This window comes from Ursus americanus, chromosome 2 (assembly GCF_024610735.1).
Source record: "Ursus americanus isolate L20-20 chromosome 2, mUrsAme1.1.p, whole genome shotgun sequence".
Classification (NCBI taxonomy): domain Eukaryota; kingdom Metazoa; phylum Chordata; class Mammalia; order Carnivora; family Ursidae; genus Ursus; species Ursus americanus.
The window spans coordinates 96,640,448-96,667,111 of record NC_142128.1 but is presented as its reverse complement, the minus strand read 5'-3'; the positions used below and the strand labels follow the sequence as shown (position 1 = coordinate 96,667,111).

General features: G+C 47.3%; 1 protein-coding gene across 1 annotated transcript; it reads right to left on the bottom strand.

Moving 5' to 3' along the window:
* Positions 1 to 210: 210 nt before the first annotated feature.
* On the bottom strand, positions 211 to 26,601 carry DPT (dermatopontin). The gene is made up of 4 exons (XM_045797498.2): positions 26,251 to 26,601; positions 15,790 to 15,915; positions 5,061 to 5,168; positions 211 to 1,385 (listed from the first exon to the last, which is right to left on the bottom strand). The coding sequence occupies exons 1-4, from the start codon at positions 26,553 to 26,555 to the stop codon at positions 1,319 to 1,321; spliced, it is 606 nt and encodes a 201-aa protein (XP_045653454.1). The 5' UTR covers positions 26,556 to 26,601; the 3' UTR covers positions 211 to 1,318.
* Positions 26,602 to 26,664: the final 63 nt, after the last annotated feature.

The window sequence follows — 26,664 nt, the reverse complement described above, 5'->3', positions numbered from 1 at the left end:
TTTGTCCAGTCCTTAGTAAAAACACTTGGCACTTTCTGTTTTAATCATTAGATTGGCCAACCATACTCTGTCCTCGTCGACTCTGTAGTCCTGGGGCCTTGCACGGTGCTTGGCACAAATTACAATGCAAGCTACATTTTCCAAACGGATGGGATGAATAATTGGAAAGGGGAGGGGTAGAGAGCAAAAATTCACCCTTCACATTTGCTGCACAGTGATGTTAACATTTTTATTCCTTTTATGATGAAGAGAGTACAAAGGGCTGGGGACAGAGACATCACAGGAGGAGGAAGGACAGTGTCACTTCTGCAAAAAACACCCCTAAACTATGCAGAGATGGGAAGTGGAGTCTCGGAGAGGCCTTTCCCAGCCGGAAAATTGGGACCAATCCCGGTGAGTTTGCCAGTAAGTCCCATGGCTCCAGGGCATATGCCCGCCTTCCCAGGAGTCCTGGACACATCTCCAGGTGCCAGTGACTCAGACCCCCTTTTGTGTTCCCAAAGCAACCTGGCCACTCTTTCTTTCCCTCCAAGTTCCTAACTCAAGTCCCAATGTCTGTCTTCTTCCTTGTTCCTGTCTGATTCGAGCCAGATTTGCATAGCTTTCTCTGATTTCTGCGTCGTGCATTACTGGGTATGCCTACAATCTCCCCTCCAGTCAGGGAATTCTTCCAACGCTAAGGCTTTCAGCTCTGCCCAGACCCTTTTATGTCTCCGTCTTACTTCCCTGTCTCCTCCCTCCTGGAGCACAGAACTCTGCACTTCGGATTTCCAGATAAGCACGGCCGATGTGGAGGGGGAGAGGGGAAGCATGCTCCCTCAAGGCTTGGTGAGGACCCTGGGTTTCCTTCAAACACACTGACCTGCAAAGAACCTTCATTGCCACCTTCTTCAGTTTCTGCCATTCACTCCACGACACTGAACCTCTTCACAGATACCGCTCAGCCCCAGGCCTGCCTGCGGCTCGTTTGGTAGCAAAAGCAAGAGCAAGCCTGTGACAGACGCTCCAGGAACCCGGCTTTTTTCTGGCTGTGAGCACACACACTGTACATGCCGTGTGCAAGAAAGCCATTGTCAGTCATATAAAACGGTTGCTATGGAACATGTTGAAAGTGAGAATGCAATTTAATTGTGGATTTTATTGTAAGTGTGATACTAGTAAGAAAGGCCCAGAAAGCTGACGCTGCAGCCGCTAACCAGCTCAGGGGGAAGAAGAGAGCAGCGGAAACCACGTCGGAGCTCCGGCTGATGTTGACGTATGCGGACATCCTCAGGTCTCCTGGCCCCCTTCCCCTCAATAGATTTGGTGAGTGGCAGATCTAAACATTCGCAAATTCACAGTCATAGTCAGTCATCCGGCACATTATGAACTTCCATTGGCGATCCCTGTGGGGAGAGGGTCAGAAAGCCAATGCCAGTGAGAAAAGTCACTGCTGACGGAAAAGCAGTGAACCTTTAGAGAATTTAGGAACTGAAGGGGCACCTGATCTCCCTTTGGTCTGTAGGAAGTCTCTAGAAAACCGTCAGGTAATCATCTGTGAGGTCAGTAGTCCTAGACACCTCCTCGCTCAGGGCAGGTGGCACTTTGCAGGTGACTGACTAGGTTACTGGCTATGTGGAGGTCCTATCCATCATTCGGGGTCAACTGGCACTACTCTGTCTCATGAGTACCTCAAGGACAAATAGGTTAACAGCTTGAAATAAAAGGATTTTTTTTAACATGGTCTCCATTCCGTTGTAGAGAATCTTCCCTTAAACAGACCACCAATTTGCTCATTTATTCTTCTAGTGAGTACTTGCCATGTTCAAGGCGCCACCCTATACATGATGGGTATCCCTCCAGAAAACACTATTACAGGGAAATGAAGGGAAGGGAAACAACTTTAAAACCCCATAAAGTGAAAAAGAAAATGCCTGCCATTCATGAGTAACAGAAATCGAATTGCATAGGACAGGCACGGGTATGAAAGTACGTAGAATTGCTCCGTTTTGGAAAATGTGGTGTGGATACATTTCAATGAATGTTCTTTGCTAGGGGTAAGCCTATGAACAAAAATTCATTGAGTGCGTACTCTGCATGGTGCTTTTCCGGTGTAACATCGTTTAACGGCCATGTGTCGATCGCAAGCACTATGCTCTGAGTGAGTTCAGTGTGTCCAGCATGGCACCGGCGCACAAGTGGGCTCATTTAATGATTCATGATTTAGGCGGAGAAGGAGACTCAGACAAACATGTGACTTTCTTTAAGATAATGAGGTGACAACTTCAGATTCCAAGTGTGTTGAACTGAACTCCTGCTCTTTCTCTTACACCACAGTACCCCCATAACTACCTGCCCATAACCCCATCAGAGGACATGGCTGTCACATCCTTTGCAAAATCCAACCAAGGATCAAAATAAAAGGTCATTCCATATATGATCACCCAAATCCTTCCAAAGCACAGCTGGGTCATTTAATCTTCGAATTCTCCTCCTCGCTTTCAACCCGCAAGGCTTCTTCCTAGGTTGGTTTATCCTAAACCACAACCAATACCGAGAAGGTCTCCACCCAGCCTCTGATCTGGAAGGTGGGACTGACCACACTTAGCTCTGGGAGATACCTCTCGCCAGCAGCTATGGGACATGCTGGTCCCCAGGCAGCTAAGTCAGGCTTTGTAGTGCTGAGTCCGCTGCTCCACGTCATTTGTTTAAAACGATTAGGAGGAGGGTCTCCTGGTGCAAGTCCTGAGAGTCTTGGTGCCCAGCTATGTATTAGTATTTATTCCTGCAGTTGTCAACAGAAGACATGGCTTCTTTTAGGTGGAGATAAGCAAATCGGTGGCATGCATGTTTATCAAATGAATTTCATTACTGTAGACAAGTCTTATTTATCTGTATACCAACAGACATAACTAGGCTCTTAAGCCAGGCATTCACACTACTCTTTTAAAAGGCTGTTCATTGATGCTGAGCAAATTTTAGACTTGGTCCTAAGAGAACCAAGGGACTCAATCAGGCTCAGTCTTTGATTTCTTCCAGGACAGTGGCTTTCAAGCAGCTACACTTTTGCTCCCCAGGGGGGTTTTCGTTGTCACGACTATGGGGGAGGGGAAGTTGCTACCTTCATCTAGTGATCAGGACCAAGGATGCCGCTAAACGTCTGGAAGGACAGGCAGGACAGGTTCCTGCAACAGAGAGCTTATCTGGCCCCATGTCAATAATGCTTAGGGTGAGCAACTCTGTTCCAGGAGGAACGCACTATGATTTGCATATGGAGGGAAAGTACCTGCCCCGTGGGCCCTGCCCTGGTGCTATTTCTCCAAGGCGGTGGCCTTAGCATCTTTCAGCAGAGCTGAAGGAATACGTGCTGTGGATCTTTAAGCCACCGATTATTAGCGACAGCAGCAAAATCACATGGGTATGTTCATTTTAAACAAATGCATGACATGATATTTCAGTTTTCCAAGGCTCTGGGTTAATCCACATAACTGAAAAATTTCAACCCCACAGGAATTGGATATTTTGACTACATATATATATATATATATATATATAGATGTTTTCTTTCTTTATTATACTCCTTCTTGCCTTCTAAACCAGCAATACAGAACTAATTTTCCTGTGGACTTGGAGACATCATTAAGAATACTGAACGCCCTACTGCACTGTTATCCAGTCTGCCCTTGGGGGCGACACACCTGCTAATTGTCACCAGGCCCCCATGGTTTTGAGTTCTTAAGCCTTTCTTTTCTTAAATATATTTTTGTGTGTGTTATGTCATTTAGTTATTTTCACTGGCAAAGAGTTTTGTTTTACATACTATTTTCATTTTCATTTTTTAGTTTTCTGCTTCTAGAAAATAGATAACCAAGCTACTTAAAAATGGATCTAAAATAAAAATGACTAATGTGTGAGAAATGAGGGACTCTCTTAGGGTTAAACATAAAGGTCTTTGTGGAGCCGGCACATGTAGAGTGCCCTTTCAGAGCTGTTTAATGTTTATTCTATTGCTTTGCTTTTGTTTTTTAAATTCTGGGCCATGTTAACTTCAGTTAGGTGAGATATCATTTCATTTAAAAACACGGATATCTCTGAAAGATAAGTCACACTCACAGTTATCATAGTCCATTATCAACGAGTTAATGTAAGTTTTGTTCTGTTTGCAAAATGTTTATTGGTGACTTTTCAGGAATTCATATTCCTGTGCTGTGTAAAGCGATTACCACCTGACTGAAAGTACCTGAATTTACCGACCCCTCTGTCTATACTAGCTGGGAGAAGAGATCTCATGTTCTTATTGTTTTGAGTGTTTGGGATAGGATTGGGCGCTTATTAAGAAAGGAGATGGAAGAAATTTGTTTTGCCTTCAGGCTATATGTAAATCCTCCCCTTTCCTTTCTTTTCTTTTTTTTTTTTTTAAGATTTTATTTATTTATTCGACAGAGATAGAGACAGCCAGTGAGAGAGGGAACACAAGCAGGGGGAGTGGGAGAGGAAGAAGCAGGCTCATCGCAGAAGAGCCTGATGTGGGGCTCGATCCCATCACGCCGGGATCACACCCTGAGCCGAAGGCAGACGCTTAACCGCTGTGCCACCCAGGCGCCCCTTCCCTTTCCTTTCTAAGTATGATGGGATCCCCTCCCCTTCTCTTCTCTCCCTCCCTTCAACCCCAGATGGGGGTCATCTTGAGACCAGCATCAGCATCCATGGGGGTCCAATTTGACAGTTGCTGTTCCTTCAACCATTTTTGTCCTCTCCTCTTGACATTGGGTCAGATAAAGTGCTCTTTGAAATTGAGGGAAGGGCAGAGCTTGGAACATCACAGGAGACCAAGCTGAGGCTTTTCTGCTCTGAGTGGCCTGGAGCCCATCATCATCTCCACGGGGGAGCTGTTCCATGAAATGGGTTTATGAGAATAGCTCCATTCCCATGGCCTTCCACCATCCACACAACTCTCAGTTAATTCTAGACCAAGTCGGAAATAAAGTAGGGAAAATCCCCAGTGGAAATTCCTGCTGACAGGGTCCTTGCCCGGAGCTGGCCCCTGGCTCCTCCAGCTCCTAGCCCCTGGGAAGGCTCACCTGTCCACTGCAGAGAAAGTGGTAGTTGCTCCTCGCATGTAGTAGTCATAATTGTACGACATCATGTCCATTTCTTCCCCATAGTGGCCTGGATATTCCGTGGTCAGCCTACGTGGGAAGAATAAATGTTTAGAGGAAAAAGATAAAACACTATTACAACAAAGAAGAGATGGCATTTGAACTTCACGGGAAACCCAAGCCAGAGTTAGATGGACTCCACCAAACCATTTCAGGCCGTGAAAGATGGGTGGTTTGCTCCGGCTTCTCCTTTCTTCTTGTTGTTAAACTACACACTGAAAAAGATAAAGATAACTCCCCAGGCCTTGAGGAAATATTAATTAATATCGGTATTAGTTCGTGCCATTCAAGTCTGCTGGTATCATGTTTCCACACCGTGGATTGTGATTATTAGTGGGTCATGAAATCAAATTGATCGGTTATCACCAAATGAATGTTAAAGAAGAAAAAATAGAGTAGAAAATATCAGAGCACATACTAAAGATAAGTTCTTATGTATGTGTGTAAAAACTTTGTTTCAAATGTACTGTATATGTGTATTTATGATGTATGTATGGCGTGATAGTTTAATATGTATTTTTTTACTTTGAGACATGATTAAAGTGTATGAAAAATATTAAAGTAATATTTAATCCCCACAAAATCCTCCTTTTCTTTGTCTACCATTGTTTTATGGCACCCGAAACAGTTCCTGCTACGTAGTATTTGCTGAATAAATAAATTGCCTAATCTCAGTTTCCTGGTCTATAGAGGAATGAAAGTTACGTTATAGGTTTGTTACTGGGACTAGTACAGATATGCGTGATGTGTAAATGATAGAAGGTGAATCATAGGAGCAATTTTGTTTCTTCTTCCCCCTTCTCCTTTTCTTTCTTTCCCCTCCAAAATTTCAATCCCAGGCCTCTCTCTGAGTAGGTTTGCAGTGGTCTACCTGGAATAAATTTAGAATCTTTTGATTCTCATAAGGGGATCTTTGGGATCAAAATAGTCCTTTCAGTGTGAAATGGGTCTGCCAAAGTCTTTATCTGTATCTCCAAGGCAGTTAGTAAGTGTCAGTAATTTCAGTTGATTTGGGTTCACCAGGTCATTGCATGTTGCTGTACATATGTTGATGATAGAAAGATGTGCCACTATGTAGACTTAATATTGCAAGGATTATCATGAAATCTTAAAAAGGAGTGATTTACGAACCGGAAGCTTTCCTGGGAGGATCTCAGTGCTGGATGCAGCAAGATCAATGGTTAGCTCAAGATAACGTGGAGTTAGCTAGAGCCCTGAAGGCCCATTCTCTAGGCTTAAATTGTTCCTTCGCCACATGTAGCCCTCCTTGTTCTGGGACTTTTCTCAAGACACAGTTATGCTTCATTAGGATGCCAAGCCTAACCCAGAGTGGGTTACACGTGTTTTCACTTAATGTGTTCGTGAAGGGAAATAAGGCTCTGCTAATTCAGAAATCTATTTTGTGCTTCTAAAGAGACCCCGAACAAGGACTTCCTCGTTCTAACGAAAGTGTTAAATGAGTCATAAATGGACGTAATCGGGCCTCATTTGGACCCCATTGATTTGTGATCCCCGAGGAGTCTAACAAGTGCTAGACTAAAGTTTACCCAAAAAAGAGGCATTGGTTGGAAAGGTGAATAATGCAAGTTAGGATTAAGAGAAATGGGGTAGGAGGTGTTTTCCTTACTTCAGGGAATACAAAATATTTTCCAGAACTTTGAAGCACTCTTGGGATTCAATGTCTAAAAGCTAATTGCCAAACATTTTTATATGTTCTAAGGAAGAATCTACACATGGCAAAACTGCACTAAGCCAAATCCAATCGCTAAAATTATTTGGAAATAATCAGTCTAGATATTTATTTTTTAAGTTTTTGCTGATTTGATGTCAGATTACTTGGTTAGTTAAACAAATTTGGAATAAAGTGGAAAAGAGAGGCTTGCATTTAAAAAAATCATGAAGTTTTAAGCTTCGAAGGGGAATAATTTACCCAATACTTTAACTGGCATTCTCTTTTGCCTGAGTTTTGGTGGTGATCAGATATAGGTCCCCCAATTAACTGGACAGGTGGTCTGGAAGCCTCTCGGGGGAGGGTACGGCTATTCAGTAGATTTCTAGATCACCCTGGAGAAGGTATAATGCATGCTCACTGGTACATTTCCATCTTGGTCCCAGCCAGGTTTTTGTTCCACTTGATTTTTGGTTGTTGTTGTTTTGTTACAAAACGTAAGATAAGTTTAGATTATCTTGCAGAACCCTGGATTAAGGAGGTCAGGGAAGGAATTTGGACATTGTTGGCAATTGTGCCGGCTTTATGAAACTAAAAATATAGAGGGAGAAATGGCCCAAATCATTAGTAGAAAGTGAAACTCCCAAAGACCATCCATAGAGGGAACTGCTGTTTCAATATGATCTAGGATTCTGAGTTTGGGAACCAGATAACTCTATCTCCATTTAGTTCTTAATGACATCATGCCCACACAAAATGTCTTAATAAATGAAAACCCCAATAACAGCTCCTCCAAGAAAAAAAAGAATTTAAACCGTCAGAGCTAGACACCGAGACAGGGGCATAGGGACTTGTCAGGAAATTAAAAGAGGCCACAAGGAAGCAGAAGATTGGGGTTTCATAAGCGGTGGCATTGGGCTTCCTGAGGGCAGGTGGGGAAGAGTTCTGGGTGGTTCCAGCTTCCTTGTCAATTACTAGGTCACTTCGGGCAGCTTTTTGGCAAAGCATACTCCGTACTGAGCATTGCCATACATTCCTAGACCAATTACAACAATCAAACAAGCCTTCACCTTGATAGGATGAAGGGAAGGACCAGTCAGTAAGGCGCCTTTATTCAATGCACTGAAATGGCTACATAATTGAAGCTCTTCTGTCGGGATCCTTACATACTCCTTTACAAAGAACTGTGTGTATGTGTGTGTTCCTCCTATCACTGCTGGGTGAGTGACTTATTTCGGTACACTTTCTCATCCCATAATACTTTTTCTGCCATCTGCAGGCAAGATGAGACAGACAGAGAACTTGAAAAGTGCATGAGAATAGCTCAGCAGGAACTTGATAACACAGAACCACTTGTACGACTTCTTAGATGGGGTTGAAGGAGATGGAAGGAAATTAAATAAATCTTAATTAGGGGCTGAAGACAACCCTGTGAAGCTGAAGCGATTTTTAAGATTGATAGAAGATATTCTCATCTAAGATTCTTAAAGCACTGAAATTATCAACAGATCCGACTAGAATCAAAACATGGCTGCCGAGCGGTCCGTTATCAGAATCAGAGCCGCCATGGAGAGATGTCCCTGTGCTGTGACAGTGGGAGAGAGCCAGCCCCGGTATGTGTTCTCCCACCCATTTTAGAAAGGGGAGTAGAGATACAATGTAGTTGGGTAAAGAGGTCAGATTACTTGTTGTCAGAGGTTTGGTTGACGACCAGTTTTAATAGTTGAAAGACAGGGTTTTAAATCTCTTCCTCAGCAGAGAGTGACTCAGCGTAAAATTGTACCCAAATCCACCTCTATTATTGATTACAGAGCAGGTAAACCTGACGTCACACTCTGTAGCACCAGGATCTGCTTGCCAGTGAGGACAACTGGGTTATAGTCAGCCAGGATCACATCCTCAACCTTCTCCCGCCTCTGGGACACCAGAGAAGCACACACCACAGCCTCCCTCCTGTAGCAACCAGAAGAACACCCATCATTTACACGTTAACAAACCAGAATGGGGTGCCCGAGGAAGCTTCGGCTTTTCTCTAAATTAGTATAAACTGAGGATGTTTTCTGACCCGTTCTTTGGTGAGCAATCTACATTCAAACAACATTTTCGAGAAGCTTCTTCTGGTCAATCCAACCTCTAATTCTGTTTTGCCCCTATTTTCTCCACTTCCCAATCAGCACCTTATTTTAAACATCCTATTCTAATGTCCTGTTACTTGTCAGCACCAAATATATAGTATTTGATTAAAAAAAAACCAGGATTCCCCCCCACCAAAACAAAACAAAACAAAACAAAAACAAACCCCCCCCACCCCCAGGATTCCGTTAAAGCATCTTGTTTCATGATGAGGACCAATCTGGTGAGCTCCTTAAGGGCTCAGTGGTACCTGGCAGCAGATAAACCTTAATGATCTCGTTCACAGTGGCATGGACGAGAAATTCAGCATTTGTAGAACTGATGTGTTGAGGTTGGCCCACATTCTACTTCCAGCTACAAGGAGTATGTCCCTCTCGGGCAGGCCAATCAGTGAGAAGTTTTTAAATTGTTCATGATGAATCCTCTTGCATACTGCTTTTCCAGGGCAGCTAGCAAGAGCGAGCATATCTCAGGTCAGCTAATTTGCTAATGGCCTGGCATCCCCGATAGGAGCTGCGTCAGAACCTGTTTGAATTATTTTTGCAAAGATGAGAAAAATAAGACCCAAAGGCAGTTATGCATGAAGGAAAGCCCCTGCAAAGGAGCAACCACCCGGCTTCCCCTCCCAGAGAGCTGGGGAGCTGACCCCGTGGGGCTGAAGGACCGGGTCTCTGTAGCCACTGAAGTACGTCCTCTGTGGAGAGACCCTAGACTCCGGGGGGATGGGAAAGAACCTTGGATGTTCACGTCTGTCTTCTTGCAGCATTTGGGAGACTGATATTTCAAATGGTTCAAATATGTGTCACCCTACAGGGAAACAGTTCCAGAGCCATCTCTGACTGAAATTAGAAGGAGGAAAACCTCTAAATATTTTCCAAATTGCTCTCTTGGAACCGAGTTTCTAGCTCACTGGCCGCGCCCAGGGCTGGTCCGCAAGCACGTTTGTTTCCATTCCTACTGGCTTTCATCAGCCATGTTGCATCATGGTCACCTTGGTCCTAAACCCTGATGGGGACAGCTCCACCTCCAACATCTCCGCTCCAGCTAAAATAACCCCTTTCTTCCTTGTTTTCTCCCAGATGCCTCCTGTGCTGCCAGCTGACACTTCCCCCGTGTGCGTCTTCCTTTCCCCTCTGGACTGAGAGAGCTCAGCACTGTGCGGAAGGCATGTGGCTGCGAGGCGGATAGATCTGTTTGAGCAGAGCTTGGAACTTTGCATGGGTCCCAACTTCCGCGCCTCACTTCCCTCATCTGGGTCCAAGTGGCATATTTGCTGTGTGAGAAGTAAATGAGCTAACACGCGAGCACATGCTAGCTGCCCGATCAATACAGGTGTCATCGTCATCATTACAGGGAATGGGCGGGATCAAAGTCTATAAATCGTACTTATTTTACATACATTCACATTGACTGGCTGATTGAATAAATTAATGAATGGAGAAATGAGTGGCTGTCTCTAGACTCCAGGAAAGGCAAGTAGACTCGCTAAAACGGAGTGTGGCTCTCTTCATCTCTGTAATAACAGCTTCCAACTTGCTCAGAGGTACCAGGATGGAAGCTGCCCTTCTTACCAGCCTCTGGGCACGGCGCTGAGCGGCACCTGACCAGGGGCGGGAGGTGAGAGAGACCACAGTGGAGGTGCCTATGACGTCATTCTTGTCCCTGCCATGATATCATGGGGGACTGGTCGTGCAAACACCACCCATCTTGTATTAACATCTGAACCATGAGATGAGGGGTTAAAGATGAGCTTTGATTGAGGCTTTGGGGTGGAAAGAAGAGAAGAATGTTCTAGTTAACTGATTATAGGGCTACCTAGGAATTAAGAAAAATATTCTCTTGTGTAGGACTTGAGCTTCAGGGAGAGAGGGGAGAAAGGCAGGGGACAAAGTGACAGGCAAGAGTCATAGGATCTCAAGGTTGGAGGAGAATTGACATGTCATTTATGTTGATTCTGAGAAATAACATTTTTTCCCATCAAAACATAATATGTAATGAATCTAATGAAAGGCCACAGGTCTGGAGAAGAACCATGGAAAAGGAAGTCGATGCTCAATCCAAAACCCTCGGTTCCCAGGACCCAGAGCCTGTGCCTGGCCACGCCTCGCAGGCTGATGGGGGGAGGTCTGGTGCGTGGCAGGCAGCGGCTACAGCTGCTTGGAGACTGGCGAGTTATTACAAACAGGCTCTGAAGGGTTGTGGCTTCTTCAGTGACATGTATTTGTGGTTTGCGGATGACTGGACTAAAGAATTTAAGTTCTCATATATAAATAAATACGTGTAAATTTTACATATGTATCCAGCCCATGGGGACTGTTTAGTGACAGCACGTCTAATCTATCAGAAATTCACTCTCTTGCCAGAGTTCAGCGAGGCTATAATATCCAACGAGAAACTTCTCAGTCGGAAACGAGAGCAGCGCCTTGGTGGCCACCAAACAAGTCTCGTACTCACTGGGGAGTTGGTTGCACGATCTGTTGTCTTTTCCTGCAAGAGTGGTGCTCTTTCTGAATCCTTAAATGTTTGCAAACACAAAGATGATAGCTGCTCCTTGAGCTAGTTCAAAACACGGCCAGGCTCTGTGCCGCAGAACGGCTTTCAAAGTGGGAGAGAAAAATGTCCCCACCCACATGCGTCCAGTTCCCTGGGAGGTAATTCAAGCCGGTTTCAGTGATGTGAGGAAAGGCTTCAAATAGGAACGTTATCAGCAGTTTTCACTGTGGGAAGGTGTGGGAAAACACTTCTCACTCTGATGGGCTGTTAGAAGGATCAAATAAAACAATGCTCGTGAAAGAATCGTTTTCAGCTGTACAACATCATCTTATCAATGTCAGGTTTCACCACTGTTACTGTTCCTACGGGCTGCAACATTCATTCAAGAGATTTATTAAGGGTCTATTTTGTGCCAGGCAATATGCTGAGATGCTGAAGAAATAAGACTTAGTTTTTGCCCTGGACGCTTCATGGAGTTTAGAAAGACATATATTACAACGTCATGACTCAGGCAATTTAAAGATGCCGCTGCAATGTCTAGACACCCCAGGGGCTAGTGAGTCATGCACTGCATACCATGGGGCATTCTGCAATCTCATTCTGCTGCTTCTCCAAGTTTCCCTTTGAAAAAGTACCACTTCCTTGGCCAACCGCAGTGGCTCTCAGCTCTGACACCGTGTCGTCAGAAATAGAGGCAGCTTCCTCAGGGGGACTTGCTTCCAAGTGGACTAGCTGTGTCTTTCTGAGTAATTCTCTCCTCTTCTCCCCCCTTGGGTTCTGCTGACCATCAGTGACATGTCTGGGTGGTGGAGTGCGGGGAGGGAGGGGCCAAGCCACTGCAGACCAAGTTTGGCCATGGGTCCCTGAATGTCTCGGGTAACTGAGGAAAAGTGGCTCATCTTTAACCTCAGGACTTTGTTCCTATGTGCATCTTTCCATGCTCATTAAATTCTTTTTTTTTTTTAAGATTTTATTTATTTTATTCGACAGAGATAGAGACAGCCAGCAAGAGAGGGAACACAAGCAGGGGGAGTGGGAGAGGAAGAAGCAGGCTCATAGCGGAGGAGCCTGATGTGGGGCTCGATCCCATCACGCCGGGATCACGCCCTGAGCCGAAGGCAGACGCTTAACCGCTGTGCCACCCAGGCGCCCCTCCATGTTCATTAAATTCTTAACATCTAACAATTGGTGGGCCGCATCTAAGAGAACCTGAGGTCATTTCTAAAGTACGTGAGAGGAAGGACATCCAGTACTTGTGGGGAGCCGGAGGAACCTGGAACCAGCCCCCAAATGGTGAATGGAAGTCTGAAGCATCATTAGAAAATGAGTGGAATTTTGAGACATAAAGACCTGGATGTCTTTTGGGTGTCAGCGTTCAAAGAAACGGTGAACTTCAAGCAACAATGGTCAGGATAGGGATGCAGATCATAGATCCCACAGAGATGGGGACTCTGGCAAGATTAGATAGTTCCCCTTTCTCCCACCCTTACCTCCATTCACTGCCACTTCTGCTGTTAGACAATTTTTCTAACATGAATGAGACTGTTTCTTGCCTGCCTTGTCACCAAAAGCCTTGGGCCCTACGTCCATGCCCTGTATTGCTCTGTTTGGCCAGAAGCCAGGTGGCCAGCCGGTGACACTGTGACCACTAGGGGGGCAGACTCTCCCTCCTGTCTTGGCAGAGAAGTTGGTCCTCCAGCGATGGGATGCGCAGCTACCCCACTCCCTCCTCCTCTGCCTGGGGAGCAATGAGTCAGTCACCCCCCCCCCCCAGTAGATGGTCCACGTGGACCATCTCTTGTTTCTCGGCACAACCAGCTCCAGTCCTTGGTTCTCTTCTTGCAGGACGATCCCACCCCTGACGGTGATGACCTTGGGTAGAGTCAGCCTTCGAAAGGCCTGTCTGTTAGTGAGGAGGCCAGGTCTACACCGAAGCCGGGAAGGTTGAAGAGGACAGGTCAGCTCTGTGTGATCATAGCCAGTGCCAGTACGGACGTATATTATCTCATTTTATCCTCACAGAATTAGGAAGTAGGCCAAAGTTATTCATTCATTCAACAAACATTATCGAGTGCCTAATAAGTGCTTGGCACTAGGCAAGGGCTTGGAATATATCAATATAAAGATCTTTGCTTGTACAGAGCTTTTATTCTAAGGCAAGGACGGGAGAGTGGGATTTAAAAACAGATTAAAAAAATTTTTTTTTTTAAAAAGTGAGTAAATTATGTTTTCTGGGCCTCTTCACCTTATTCTGCATGCCCTTCAGAATCCCTTGTTCAAACATTCATTCAATAACTATCAAGCAGACACTACGGTCCAAGCATTACACTGGGCACTGGGGATACAAGATCAACGAGTTCCCTGTATGCTCCCGATGTTCCCAGTCTAGACAGTTCAAGCACTAAGAGCTGTAAGAGGCATCCGTGAGGGCAGAAGGGCCCCCCACACCTGGTCCTCGCACTGCCCTTAGGCCGTCCATCCTCCCCCTCCGCAGCAGCTCAGGGCTGACTTCTCTGTAACCCTTCTCTCCTGAACACGCTCCTCGAGACCACCCAGCCTCCCACGGCCCTGATGGATTCCTTTGGAGCCTAAGGGGAAGTCTTGCTAATGTGGTAATGAATTAACTGACTATTAGTTTGTTGCTTACTCTTTCGGATAATTTATTTACATTTTAACTGACTTTTAATGCCTCTCAACAAGGGAGGCAGATCTCCCCATGCTTTCTGTTAGCAGGCTGGGGACAGGAACATTGGGGAAAGTCGTGCTTCTCAGGACACAGCGGGCAGGCTCCTACCTTCTCTCCCCACTGGGTGGGGCCCAGTCATTTTTAGGACCTTCACCCTGTCTTTGAAATCAGTTCTGGGCATCTGGCTTGCCTCTTGCAAAAGCACCTTTGGCGTCAAGGAATTTTTAGGGCTCAAAACAACCTCAAAGATCTTCTGGTGGCCTTCGGGGAGTTTGAGGGCTCCTGGAAATTCTGTGTAAATTTTTGTCTAAATATGGTGAAATGCATTTTCTTTTTCCCGAAGACAAGATCTATAGCTTTCATCAGATTCTCAAAAATATCAGAGACCCAATAGAGGTGGCCATCATTTTAAGTGATGGACTTGAGGCCCAAAGAAAAGGAAGATGACATTCTAGAGACAGCACAGTTACCGTGGAAGAGGAGGAAGGGAGGGGGAGGAGGAGAGGGAGGGAGAAGAGGGAAGGGGTCAATACAGAGACAGGAACTCAAGTTTCTTGTCCTTTCAGTGTTTCTTCCAGGCCACCCCAGCAGGTGCAGGCTTTAGGTCTTTTCTCTGGGATCTGTCACAGTTCGATCTTAACACCCCAAACATGACTGCTCACCTGCCGTGGTGGGGTAAGAACTGCTTTATAGGGGCAGCTTTGGAGAGCTAGAGCAAACCCCTGCTCTGTCCTACAGCTACAGATATCGACTGGCTTTGAGCTCTGAATTTACTATTTATCATTACTCTAAACAGAAAACGGTTAGCTTTTGGAGTTGCCCATGCCGACAGCCACGTGCCCTGCCTGGGCGTCAGTCGAGTAATGCTGTCTGGTGGCAGAAGAAAGCATAACCCACAAGGCTGTCCTTTCCAGCGCCACACTGCAGAGAGATAAATCCCTTGAGTGAGCCAAACTTCAAACGTTGACACTTTTGAATCTCTTTGTCCAAGGCAGAAATGCCTGGCTTGGTTTTAGACTGAAGAATTTGGGACAAGTTGTGTTGTCAACACCCATTGGAAGTTATCCAAGTAAATAAATATATACACATTCTCCTAGTCAATTTGAAAGCTAGGTCAGGGCATATTTGGCATCAGCCCAGGGAGCAGGGAAGGAGCAAAATTATACAAATTGGCATTACAAATTGATCTAGAAAACACTAGCCTCTTCCTTTGGTCTGTAATTATATACAATGTTTGCTACTGTGACCTGTGACTAGAAAAATACAGGTTCCCAAACAGGTCCAGCAGCTTTGGATGTGATGAGCAGTTATTGTGGTTGAGGGGAAAGAGCACTGCAACAAGAGTCGGTACATCTCAGCTGGGGGGGGCACTCCCATGAAATAGCTGTCTAACTTTGGACAAGTGACTTCCTTGTTCTATGGTCTGCTTGTTTCTTTCCTGCCAAAAGAGGGGTGTAGATGTATTGGGTTGATGAGCCTTGAGGTCCCTCCCAGCGTGAATATCATGCAAACCTTTTCATTGCTTTTATACATTCATCTCCTAGCTGCTGCCCGCTGCGTTCCAAGCTTAGTTTGTGACGGCCCAGGCTTATCTGAGGTCAGAAACTGAGGCCAGAGCGCCCCCCCAGCCCCAGGCATCTTGAGGCCTTGCGTTTGGCCGCCAGGCTCACCAGCAGGAATACGGACATCTCTTGCTGTAGCGACAACAGTAGAACTGCCATTCCCGATCCAGCACGGACTCGAAGTAGCGGCTCTGGAACCCTGCCACCAGCCCGTTGTTGGAGCACGTCTGGTACCTGAAGGGAAGAGAACAACTCCGGGTGAACTCACCACAAGGACCCGCAAGACCCCAGCTCCCGCAGCTCCTGAGCCAGGCCATGCTTTGGTTGACCTAGATTCCTGACAACGTATGCCTTTTATTTTAGGAAGGGAGGGGAGGGACAGAAGAGAGAATCGCCATGCCCAGAGCACAGCCCAACGCGAGCCTCAGTCTCAGGACCCTGAGCCAAAATCGAGAGTCCGAAGCTTAACCGACTGGGCCGCGCACGTGCCCCTATTTATTCCGTTTTAATCCAAATAATAAAGACTTTGCTATATTTGTAGAAATAACACATGCTCACCTTTAAACTTCAAGTGATTCAGAATATTTCAGCTGAAAGAAATTGGGGAGCGCTGCTCCTGATAAACTTCTATGAATTTATAGTTAGAAGAAGGCATAAGTGGATGGATATAGAGGCAAATGTGCGTTGAGACCCACGTCCTTGACGCGCTAGGCTTCTTTGTTCTGCCACCGCTCACGGCTCATCAGGAGTAGGGCCACTTTGGAAAGCACCTGGCACATTTGGGAGTGGGATGGGAATGGAGGGCTCAGATTTGGACAGTGGATAGTCCAAGACAGTCTATTATATCCTAATTCTAGCAGCATGAGGGAGAGCTTTTCGAGAGAAAGCACTAAAAGTTGTAAACGAAGCTTCTGCGATCTTCCTTCTTACCATCACTACAGTTCTGGCTTCCTCTAAAACGGCCCTTTCAAAACCCAGCCAGGCTGCGGTTTCCCTGTGGCTGTTGTTCCATTGCTGGGGTTTGTCCTGTGCGCTCGGATCACCACAGGGGACAGTGTTCCCTGGACTTAAGTGAAAATAAGTGCAGCAAGATAAGCTGACCTGTTCATGGGGTACCCGCTCGGAAGGCGATCCAAGTTCCGTGAATTCCCCGCCGGCTGTCAGCCAGGCAGCTGGCCCCACGACCCTGTACGGGAAGTGTGCTCTTCACTCCCTCACGCACCACCCCAGATAACGCGGCCCTGTGAAGATTATCTGACACTACAGGCCCAGGGCCTGAGAACGTATGGTGAAAGTCAGAAAACCAAGCAGAACTCTCTCCTAGCTTCCGTCCCACGGCCATCCCATTGGAGGTTGTGGTGCATGCGGCCAACACAATGAAATGACTCCGTCCAGAGTTGGATTTTTGTTGGGGTACATTTCACGTGGGGATCAGTAGAGCAGAATGGCTAAGAGCATGGGCTATGCCGCTGGACTGGTGTTCCAGTTACTCCCGGCTGTGTCGCCTTGGGCAGGCTTCATACTCTCTATTGGCCTCAGTTTTCTCATTTGTAAAATGGGCATCATAATAGCATGTACTTATTTAAGTTACTGCGAAGACCACATAAGACAATGCATGTATATTCTGGTGCTTAATAAACTATTTATTATTGTCATCACACTTTCGTCTTGTCCACCCCCAACTGGGAGCGTACTCCGCCAAAGCTGCCTTGGCTCCCCAGTCTCCAGTCAGAGGAAAGCGGGTAGACTCCATTGTATTCCCCGAGCTGCCGTTCCCCTGAAACAAAGCTCATGGAGATTGGCTGTCTTAGGTGCTGACACATACCCGCTTTGTAGCATAGATACTTGAGTGGATGGTAAAGTCCTTAAGGGAAAAGATCAGTCAGTCTTCAGTTTGAATTCCCCATGGCTCCCGACACGATGGGTCTAGCAGATGTTTAACAGGAGAACGAACGAACGGATGACTGGTCAGGAGTCTTCCATCACCAGAGGCAGAGCTGACATTGAAGAGCCCATCACTCAGATCCAGACAGGGCCCTGACACTCCCCCTAGAAGTTTCCAGGATCCGGAGTGAGTGATCATCTCCCCACATCCACCTTCTCCCTCAGGAACAAAGCCTGCTCAGGCCGAGGGCACAAAATGAGCAGAGCTTCGGTCCTTCCTCCCTTCCGTTCCTGCCCCTTTTGATCACCTTTCTGTAAAAGTGCTTTATTTGAGAAGACTCGCTTAGACATCTGGCCGCAAGCTGCAGGATCACAAACATGGGAGCAGGCAGGAGAGAGGAAGGGTGAGGGCAGCTGTGAACACGAGGGGCATGGGGGAGCAGGAGAGGGCTGGCATCGCTGAAGGGACTCCGACTCAATTTTTAAAAAGTGGCTGGTGATGAAAAGACACCCTGAAGGCTCTGTTCCACTTCTCAGCCCCTGCTCGATGCTCCCGAACGGGCCTGCAGAAGAGTATGGACCCAGGACTGCAGGCTTCGGGGTGGATTGTGATGGGACCCCAGCGCAGCCGTGGGCATGGACTCCCTGAGAACGTCCCCACGGAGTCTGAGTCCTCGGGTGTCCTGCTTCAGAGGCTGTCTGCTCCCCTTTTCAGAGGGCAGACTTTCTTTTGCATCATCCCTTTTGAAGGCTGAAGGCTCAATTTTGTTTCACAAACTGGATCATTGTTGGCCCTGCTCCACCTGACAGAAGAAACTTTCCAGAAGGCAAATCACAAGGCAGTTAGTTATCCCTCCCCTGACAATATTCAGGGACCTTCTCTGAGAGGGTGGCCTTTTCAAAGGGACTTATCTTGGGGCTGTCCCCTGGAAAGCAAAGACAGAAAACCTTCTCCTGTGTCTGCGGCAGTAAAACAAAGAAGTGACAGGGAGCAGGGGAAGAGTTGTTGTTGAGGAAGCAGCAGACCCAAGTTCTGTCCCCATCCTGTCCTTACCACACTGTGTGGAGCCTCGTCTAAGTCACTCCTGGCCAAGGTGGAACCTGGAAGAACAGGATCCAAATGGATCTTTCTGAGGCCAAAGCTTCATACATGAGCTATCAGGGACCACAAGAGTTGCTCCAAGACTGTCCTCTGCTTCTGGTCCACCCTCTGGCCATGTTTTCTCCTTGTCTCCTGTAGGCTTCTTTGGGTCCAGGGCGGTTGGTCAGGCCAAGTGATGGAGGCTGGCACTGGAAAGTGTGCACGTGTCTGGTCTTGTTGGTGAACTCTTCTGTGGAATTTTAGTCCCTCCTTCCAGTCTCTGCTGGTTTTGGTCCAAACGTATAAAAAAAGCCCAGAGTCTTAATGGCAATGGGTCTGGCGTAGAACAGGGTAAAGCGGCGCCATCTTGGTCAAGCTTTCATAGTCACATCTAATGGGTGGGCTGCTTGTGCTGGTCTCTTTCCTCCCAGTTCCACAGACATGCAATGTGCTCCAGGCCTGTTAGCCAGTCTCCAACCACATAGCAGAGATGGAATAAGAGCTCTCTGCATTGGGGAGACCATGTGACACAGCCTTCTTTACTCCCCTAAAATTTTCCCCCAGTCCAGCTTGATGAAGGCTTAAGTTCCACCAAGAGAGATTCATTATTTTAGAATAAAGTTTGATTCCTGTTAACTCTCTTTTCCCCAGAATAATCCTTTGAGTTGCTCTAAGGCATTTATAACATAGTCCATAGGGTTTTAGAATGTTCATTAAATCTTCCAACAAATATGCATCGGAACCTACTTTCTGCCTGGTACTGTACTTGGTCTGGATTCCTTTCCAGAGGGCTGTACCAGTTAGGACACGCTATGGCAATACAGATATTGGAGAGAAGAAGTAGATGGGCACTATAGCCAGAGAAGAGAAGCAAGAGACTGGGTGGGGACATTGGGACAGGAAAGTGGCAAGAGGCAGAGACAAACCCAGTTTGGGGGCAAGGTGCGATAGTGCAGAGTTTCTGGAAGTAAGCACTGCACTGCTGAGCGCTGGGCCTTCTGCCACACAGGTGGGGACACGAACAATCTGAATAGTGCTATGCCGTACGCAGTCTGTTCTCCACCTGCCCACATCGGAGTGAGAGTCCTCCTGTCTTCTCCGTGTCTGGTTTCATGTCTACCAGGCTTCCAGATGGTGATGCTCAAATGGCCTGCTGGATAGCTTCTCTGGATTAAAAAAAAAAAAAAACAAAACACAGCAGGACAGAGGGAGAAAAACAAATTCTCCCCAAAATACAAACTCCTGCCCTGTTTTGGAAAAATACAAGCAGTAGACACCATCCCAAAGGCGTCTGAGAAGATCCAGTTTATCTTATGTGATGTAATAATGTCCTGAGATCAGTTATGGCCTGAGAGCAAATCCAGGGCACGTGGGAATCTCAGCCTCAGCCATAGGAGCCCACCAACATCAATTAGCACAGTATTTGTGAACCCAGAGATCGAACACTGCCTCAATGTCCATCTGAAAACATGACCAATATCCAAGACACTCATGATGTACGCTTAAATCTTTATAGATCATAACTGAATTACCTGTTCCCCAAACAAGATGGTACACATCAGGGGCCTTTGTAATGTAGCCATTCATATTTCAGGGCCAGCTTTAAAATGGACTATGTGATACGTATCTCTTTGAGTTTCAGTTTCTACAGCGTGTTCATAAGAGTAAAAATAAGCAGCCTTTGTTAGGGACTCACCGAGTGCCAAGCCAGGAGTTGTGCTCAGCATCGTAACCTGTGTGCATTATTTCGGTCATCAAAACAATCTCATGAAATGGGCTTGCATAACCAGTTCCCTCTGCCACCAGCGTGTGATACGTAAGGAAACGGGTTTAGAGACATTACGTGATTCTCTCAAGGACTCACAGCCAGTAATGCCTATATATTATCCCATTTACTTCTCACAACACTTCTGTCTTGGCAGGGGTAGAAACTGGGGCTTGGAAAGTTGACATAACTTGCATTAGCAGTCGTGGGGTGGCATTTTGAGAATTGTCCTGTTTGACTCCAAAAATTATCTTCCCATTACTTCAAAATGACTTGAACAACTCACACACACACACACATGCATGTGCACACACACACACATGCACACACAGAGGAAGATATCCTAACTCTGTGGAAATCTCTTATTTATTAGGAAGACTATGTCTGGCAGGTACCCCCACCGAAGCAAATCCCCTGCCTCCCGGGATTAAAGAAACTTTGCCATCCTTGTCAGCACAGCCAAGAGCCATTTTTGCAAAACTCCAGTTCCCCAGACAACTGATTTCTAGTACTTAGAAGAGTGATCTCGGTGGGGAGTTGGCGAGAATCCTGGAGCTGCCATAACCCTTCTCCCACACTCGCCTTCTTGCCCTCAGAAGTCACTCTTACATGGATGTGATATCTTCTTTAGCCCAACACTCACGACAGCTTTATCCAAGAACATTTCCCGTCAGCCAGCAGCGCTGGGCATCAGAATGCCTCGCTTGGGCCCCGCCCTTTGCTGCTCACCAGCTCCCAGCGGGCAAGTCACCCAACGCTCTGAGCTACAGTCCCTCACCTGCACAACAGGGAAATAGTGGGTCCGCCTTCCAGTATCACCGTGAAGCTCAAATAAGATTAGACTACGAGTAACTCAAGGGTGTAGACAGTGTGTCATTCTTCTTCATGTTCCTGGAGTCTGGCAAAATTTGTGATAATAAGCATTTGGTAGTGAATGAATGAGCAAAGGGACATATAAATGGGGAGTGTTTATAAGCTACCAAGCACCACGTCAATTAGGCCTAGGGTAATAGCACCTGCATGGAAAGCTCCTATTTCATGGGTTTTTCAATTGCTGCCCCTCTTTCCTTCATTCCTCAACTACGATGCAAGGACATTGCTCTGGATTATTCTCCGGGCCCCTCCTGACACCAAGCTTCTTTGATTCTGTCGCTGTTTGCCTTTTAAACCACCAGCATGTATTCTACTAGCCTGCGTCCTTAGTTTTTATACCTTTTTCGTTTGAAGTAATTTTAGATTTACCGAAGAGGTGTTCCCCTGACCTTATCTTTCAGAACTCCGGTTCCTTGATCACCACTAAGGAATGATCACTGGTACAACCCTAAACTCCAGACTTCATTTGGACTTCGTGTTTTCCCTCAAATGCCCTTTTTTTTGGTCCCAAGATCCAAACCAGAATACCATGTGGCATTTGGCCCGTGTGGCTTTTGAGATAAAGAGCTCACTATTGCATTTTTGAAAGCTTACTGGGACAGTAGGTTTTGGGGATAGTAGGATGGGAATCTAATGAAGAAATCATCCTGGGATAAGTGTGTCCAACACCGTATGTGAGTGCTTTAGAGAGCTTCAGGAAGTCTCAGAAGACCATCCTGCAGGGCAGCAAATGCAACTGGCCAAGATGAGACTTGAACGATGAAGCTGGGTTCTCTATTATACGTAATGGGACACCGCGAACCAAAACGATGAACAAAGTGGTTTCCCTCACGGGAAAATCTGCAGGCGTCTTTGTTGAGTGTGGTGGGGACACTGGCTGGGATTTGAACTGTCCAAAGCACTCACTAGTCTGATTTAGACTTGCATACATATTTAGTGGTCCTACTATGCACTGGCATTATTCTAGGCCCCGGGGAATATTCTATGCAGCGTCAAATAAGAGAAAGTCCCTACATTTGTGAAGCTTGTTTTGAAGGAGATAAACTCTATACAAATACAACTCAGCTAATGACAGGTGCACCACAACAAACATAAAACAGATTGGGGAGTGGAGGGTGGGAGGGAAGTGTGGGTTTAGGCAAGGTGGTCTGAGAAAGACTCTCAGGGGAGATGGGCGCTGTGTGTCCTGAGTGCTCAGAACCGTGAATCAGGGAGGACTGCTCTGTACGACACAGAGTCCTGGTCTCCAGTAGAGTCGGGTTATGGAAAACCGCGTTCCCGCCCTCTATTCTTAGCTTCAGATTGACCTTGAGGCTAACACAGCTCTGTGGGACAGTTTTCCTTTCTCCTCTTCTCCATCACATCGCTTGTCTTTGGTGAATTCATAAATTTAAATTGTCAGCTCTAATAGAAGCTGCCATTTATAAACACCTTGCCAAGATCCTTTGAAGCCCAGGTTCCCCCCCCCCCCAGCCCCCCACCAAGGGGTTGGGAGGAAAGCAGATGCCAATAAACAGAAAGCTGTTCCTTTGAATTCAGGCCCCATGTAAACCTGGCTTGCCCCAAACCAGCCCCATCGAATTGCAGATTCACTAAACCTTTATTGACCACCCGCGATGTGCCAAGCACTTGTTTACAGCGAGACTTAGAGTCCCTCTTACGTTTCTCCTGCACGCACACAGTGACGCCCCCTGCTGTGAGGCAGGTGCCACACCTTCCTTTCTTGGAGAATGAGGAATCAAACCCACAGGGTGAAGAGATGATAGAAACAGGAGCTGTGAATCAAGATTTCCTGATTCTAAGACCAGAGCTCCTTCTACCACATGGCAGCTCTGCCCTCTAGAAAATTCCAGCTTCATTTTGCTCCACACGGGACCCACATGTCCTATCGCCCGTGCCACGTCACGTTAGAGATTCCCTGAGAACAACCGAGGCATGCCCTGAAATGGCAAAGTGCCACACTTGGGACTCTGGGAAAGCCTCCTGGTGGCCATCGGTAGGGAAGTCAGCATGCACGTCCCAGAATCTGGCGGTTTTCTACAAACTACAGCGAACAGCAGTGTTACGAGACACTCAGCCATGCTTAGAGCACCTTTTATTTTATTTATTTATTTTAATGATTTTATTTATTTGTTTGAGAGCAAGAGTGGGGGAGAGGGAGAGAATCTGAAGCAGACTCCGTGCTGAGCTCAGAGCCCGATGCGGGGCTCGATCCCTGCACCGCGAGATCATGGCCTGAGCTGAGGCCAGGAGTCGCGTGTTTGACCAATGAGCCACCCAGGTGCCCCATGGAGCGCTTTTTAAATCTGTGCTCCAATTAGCAAATGCCTTTAGTAGATCCCATGTATTGTTGTCAGATCTGTGTTTGAGACTCCTCCTCTCTCTTAAAATAAACCTGCAAGCTGATTCAGTTTTACGAGGCAGCCAAATTCACGAAACCGTCGGCAGCTCTTCCCCCAGAGCAGATTACAAGCTTGCAGCCCATGGGAGGTGTAAGTGCCCCTCAGCCTCTGAGCACTCTTTCCTTCCAGATTTTTCACTGAGACTGAAGTCTAAACCCAAAGCAATAATCATCTAAAAAAATGCTTCTGGGGTAATTGGTATCAGACCTGGGGCAGCTGAGTTTTACTGTAAAGGAGCTGTTTTTCATGTTCGTGCGTTTTTTTACTCTGTGATTAGCAGAGTAGGAGGCAACAGAGGGTGGAAAGGGAGAAGGAAAATCGTTTGAGTCAGCAGAGCCCAAAATGTGGAGGAAGAGGTGGAAGAGTGATCTTGCCTGTCAGCCTCTCACGGGGCTCCCATTGGCCAAACAAAATCATGGTATGTCCACTCCCTTCCTCTTTTGCTTTTCTTCAAACAGTCTGGCAGTTAATGACAAACCAGATGCAAGTTGGCAAGTTTAAAACTAAACATCATTTGCCTTCTCTCCCTGGCAGGGATGAACACAAGGATCGACAGAATGTAAGAAAAATCCAAGTGCATTTGCAGGGCCAAACAGAGCATGGGGTATTGGAGTTGTGGATTCTTCTGAGATCATGTAGTGTGACCACTCATTTTCCAGATGAGGTGAGAGCCTAAAGAGTTGAACCCCTGGAGCAAGGTCACGTGGTCTTTAGAACCTGGATCCGAATCCAGGCCTTCTGACTCAGAGCCCAGGGCTCTTCCTTTGGGGTTAAGAAATCATCTCCGAGTGCCGTTTTTCTATATGACTCTAAAAAGGGGCATTAGAAAGGGGCCCTACCCATATAATGACCCCCTAGATGGGAGGACTAGGTGGTCCTGTGTCCCATGCCAGGCAATGGGCTTGGCTGTGGGATTCTCTGAGGCAAGGCTGGACTCTGAGTTGGCCACGTATCAGATGGAGTTTTGGATAATTAAATCTGCTCACCAGAGGCAGTGGGGTGGACAAGGAAGGCCCAGTAAGCAACTGCCCCCCCCCCACAGCTGCTTGTTTGACCCACTCCCTATCCCTTCCCCAGGCTGGCTGAGCCCCTCATCAGTCACGGTAACCAAGCTAGCCCCCAGTCCTCCAGGGCTGGGCTGCCACTGTGCCCTCCCAGCTCCTGTCCTTCCAGGATGAAGCACTTCCCTGAGTCCAGTCCTGGCCCCTGGCTGGACTGACAGACAGCCCACATCAGGCGGGGGCAGCAGGAACTCAAGCAGCTTGTCACTGTGGCCACGCACATACACTTTGGAGTTACGACTCACTAGATTCAAATCCTGGCTTTACCACTTTCAGGCTGAGGAAACACTTGGGTCTCTAGGCCATGGTTTGTCTACCCATAAAACGACTTAGATTTATTTTGAGCATTAGTGAGATAATCCATATAAAGCATCAGCATGGTCTAGCTCAGGGTAAGCCCTGAGAAATGGCTGTTTTGACTACTCAGAAGTCCCCTCTCTTGCCTGGCTCTTCCACTCATGCGTCAGTGTCTTTCCCTCTACGGTCTCATCACGGTGCTGTCTGCCGATTGCGTGGTCCCCCAGAGTTTGACCACCCCCAACCCGCTCTCCGCCACGTGCTGCTGGAACCCTCAGAGTCCTGCTCTACAGAAAACCCAGCAGCAGTCTGTCAGCTGAGCTTCTTCCTCCCTGGACCTGCCTCCCCCAGAGCCTCCCCAGACCCCCAGGGGTCCTGCCGCCCCATCCAGGCTGCATGAATAGCCAGCCTCGCCGGCAGTAGTACTGGGATGGGCTGCTGACCAAGGTCTGGGGCTGGGACGTCACACCCCACAGCAGAGCACTGGCTTGGACCATTTCCATGCCATTGACTGTGGCAGAGCCCCATCAGGCGAGAACAGCACTTCTCCCTAAAAGTCTTGAGTAAACTATTTTCTGGCAGTGAAACCCACTTTAAATTCAGACAGAGAGAAGGACCTCGGTCCTTATAACCCAGAGAAAGCACGTTTTACAGGGCAGCAGAGAGGTAGTTCATTTCCCTTCTCTTTGCCGAAATTTCTTTGTCCCCTCTCCCCTGTTCGCTTGTTTTAAATCCGCATTTCTCAAACTGTCCACAGTGAGGGTCCAGTCACTTATCGCCCCCAAACGATTGTGGGCCAATACCTTTGTAAAACAGTAAAAATAAATGACTACAAGACAAAAATGCCATTTGGACATCACAACAATATTACATTGCTATAAAGTATCTTAAAAACTTTCAATTTCTGTACTTATCTTTTTACAGGCTAGTAAACATTTTGTAGACCCCCGGTAGTCCGTGGACCAAATTGAGAGGAGGGCTGCTTCTGGAAGGGACAGAAGCACAGAGGAGCCCATCTGCCGTGGGCACGCCCCATCCTGGGGTTCTGTCCTGTCATGTAGGCTGCTGGGCAGCAGCCCTGCCCCCCAGAGAATGAGTTCCTCGCCCCGTCTCTAGAGGCTGGGGTCAAGCAGCCCCGGGGGCGGTGGAGGGGAGGGATGTGCGGCCATGGCCATGCCCCCGCCCGAGAGCGCAGGCTGTCCTTACCACTCCATTCCAGCTCTGTTGATCTCCTCCCACCAGCACTCCGTGGGCTCCCCAAGGTTCTGCGGCGTCGGCATGCAGGCATAGTTCCACTGTCTGTCCGAGCCTTCTTTCTTGTTGAAGATGCTTCTCACGGCCACCACCACCTGCCCGTGGGGACACTGGTAGCTAAAGCCCTGCCGGTTCAGGTTCACCCACCCGTCATCGCTGTAGTCGTGGTACTGCTGGTACGGGTACCCGTAGTCTCCGTACTGGCCCCAGGCCACGGTGACCAGTGGCAGCAGCACCCAGAGCAGAGTGAGGTCCATACTGCCCGGGCTTCTGACAAACACTGTCACCCGAGGTCTGCTGGGCGGACCGTTTTATACAGCTGCTGCTGACATGTGGCTTCCAGATGTCGGTAAGCAGGCTCCAACT

Bases quoted from the DNA above. Each gene is read 5' to 3' on its own strand.
- DPT (XM_045797498.2), bottom strand. From the start codon at position 26,555: ATGGACCTCACTCTGCTCTGGGTGCTGCTGCCACTGGTCACCGTGGCC. The intron at 5,169-15,789 runs GTGAGCCTGGCG...CTTCCCACGTAG, and splicing joins AGATGTCCGTATTCCTGCTG to GCTGACCACGGAATATCCAG. The intron at 1,386-5,060 runs GTGAGCCTTCCC...CTCTCCCCACAG, and splicing joins ACTTTCTCTGCAGTGGACAG to GGATCGCCAATGGAAGTTCA.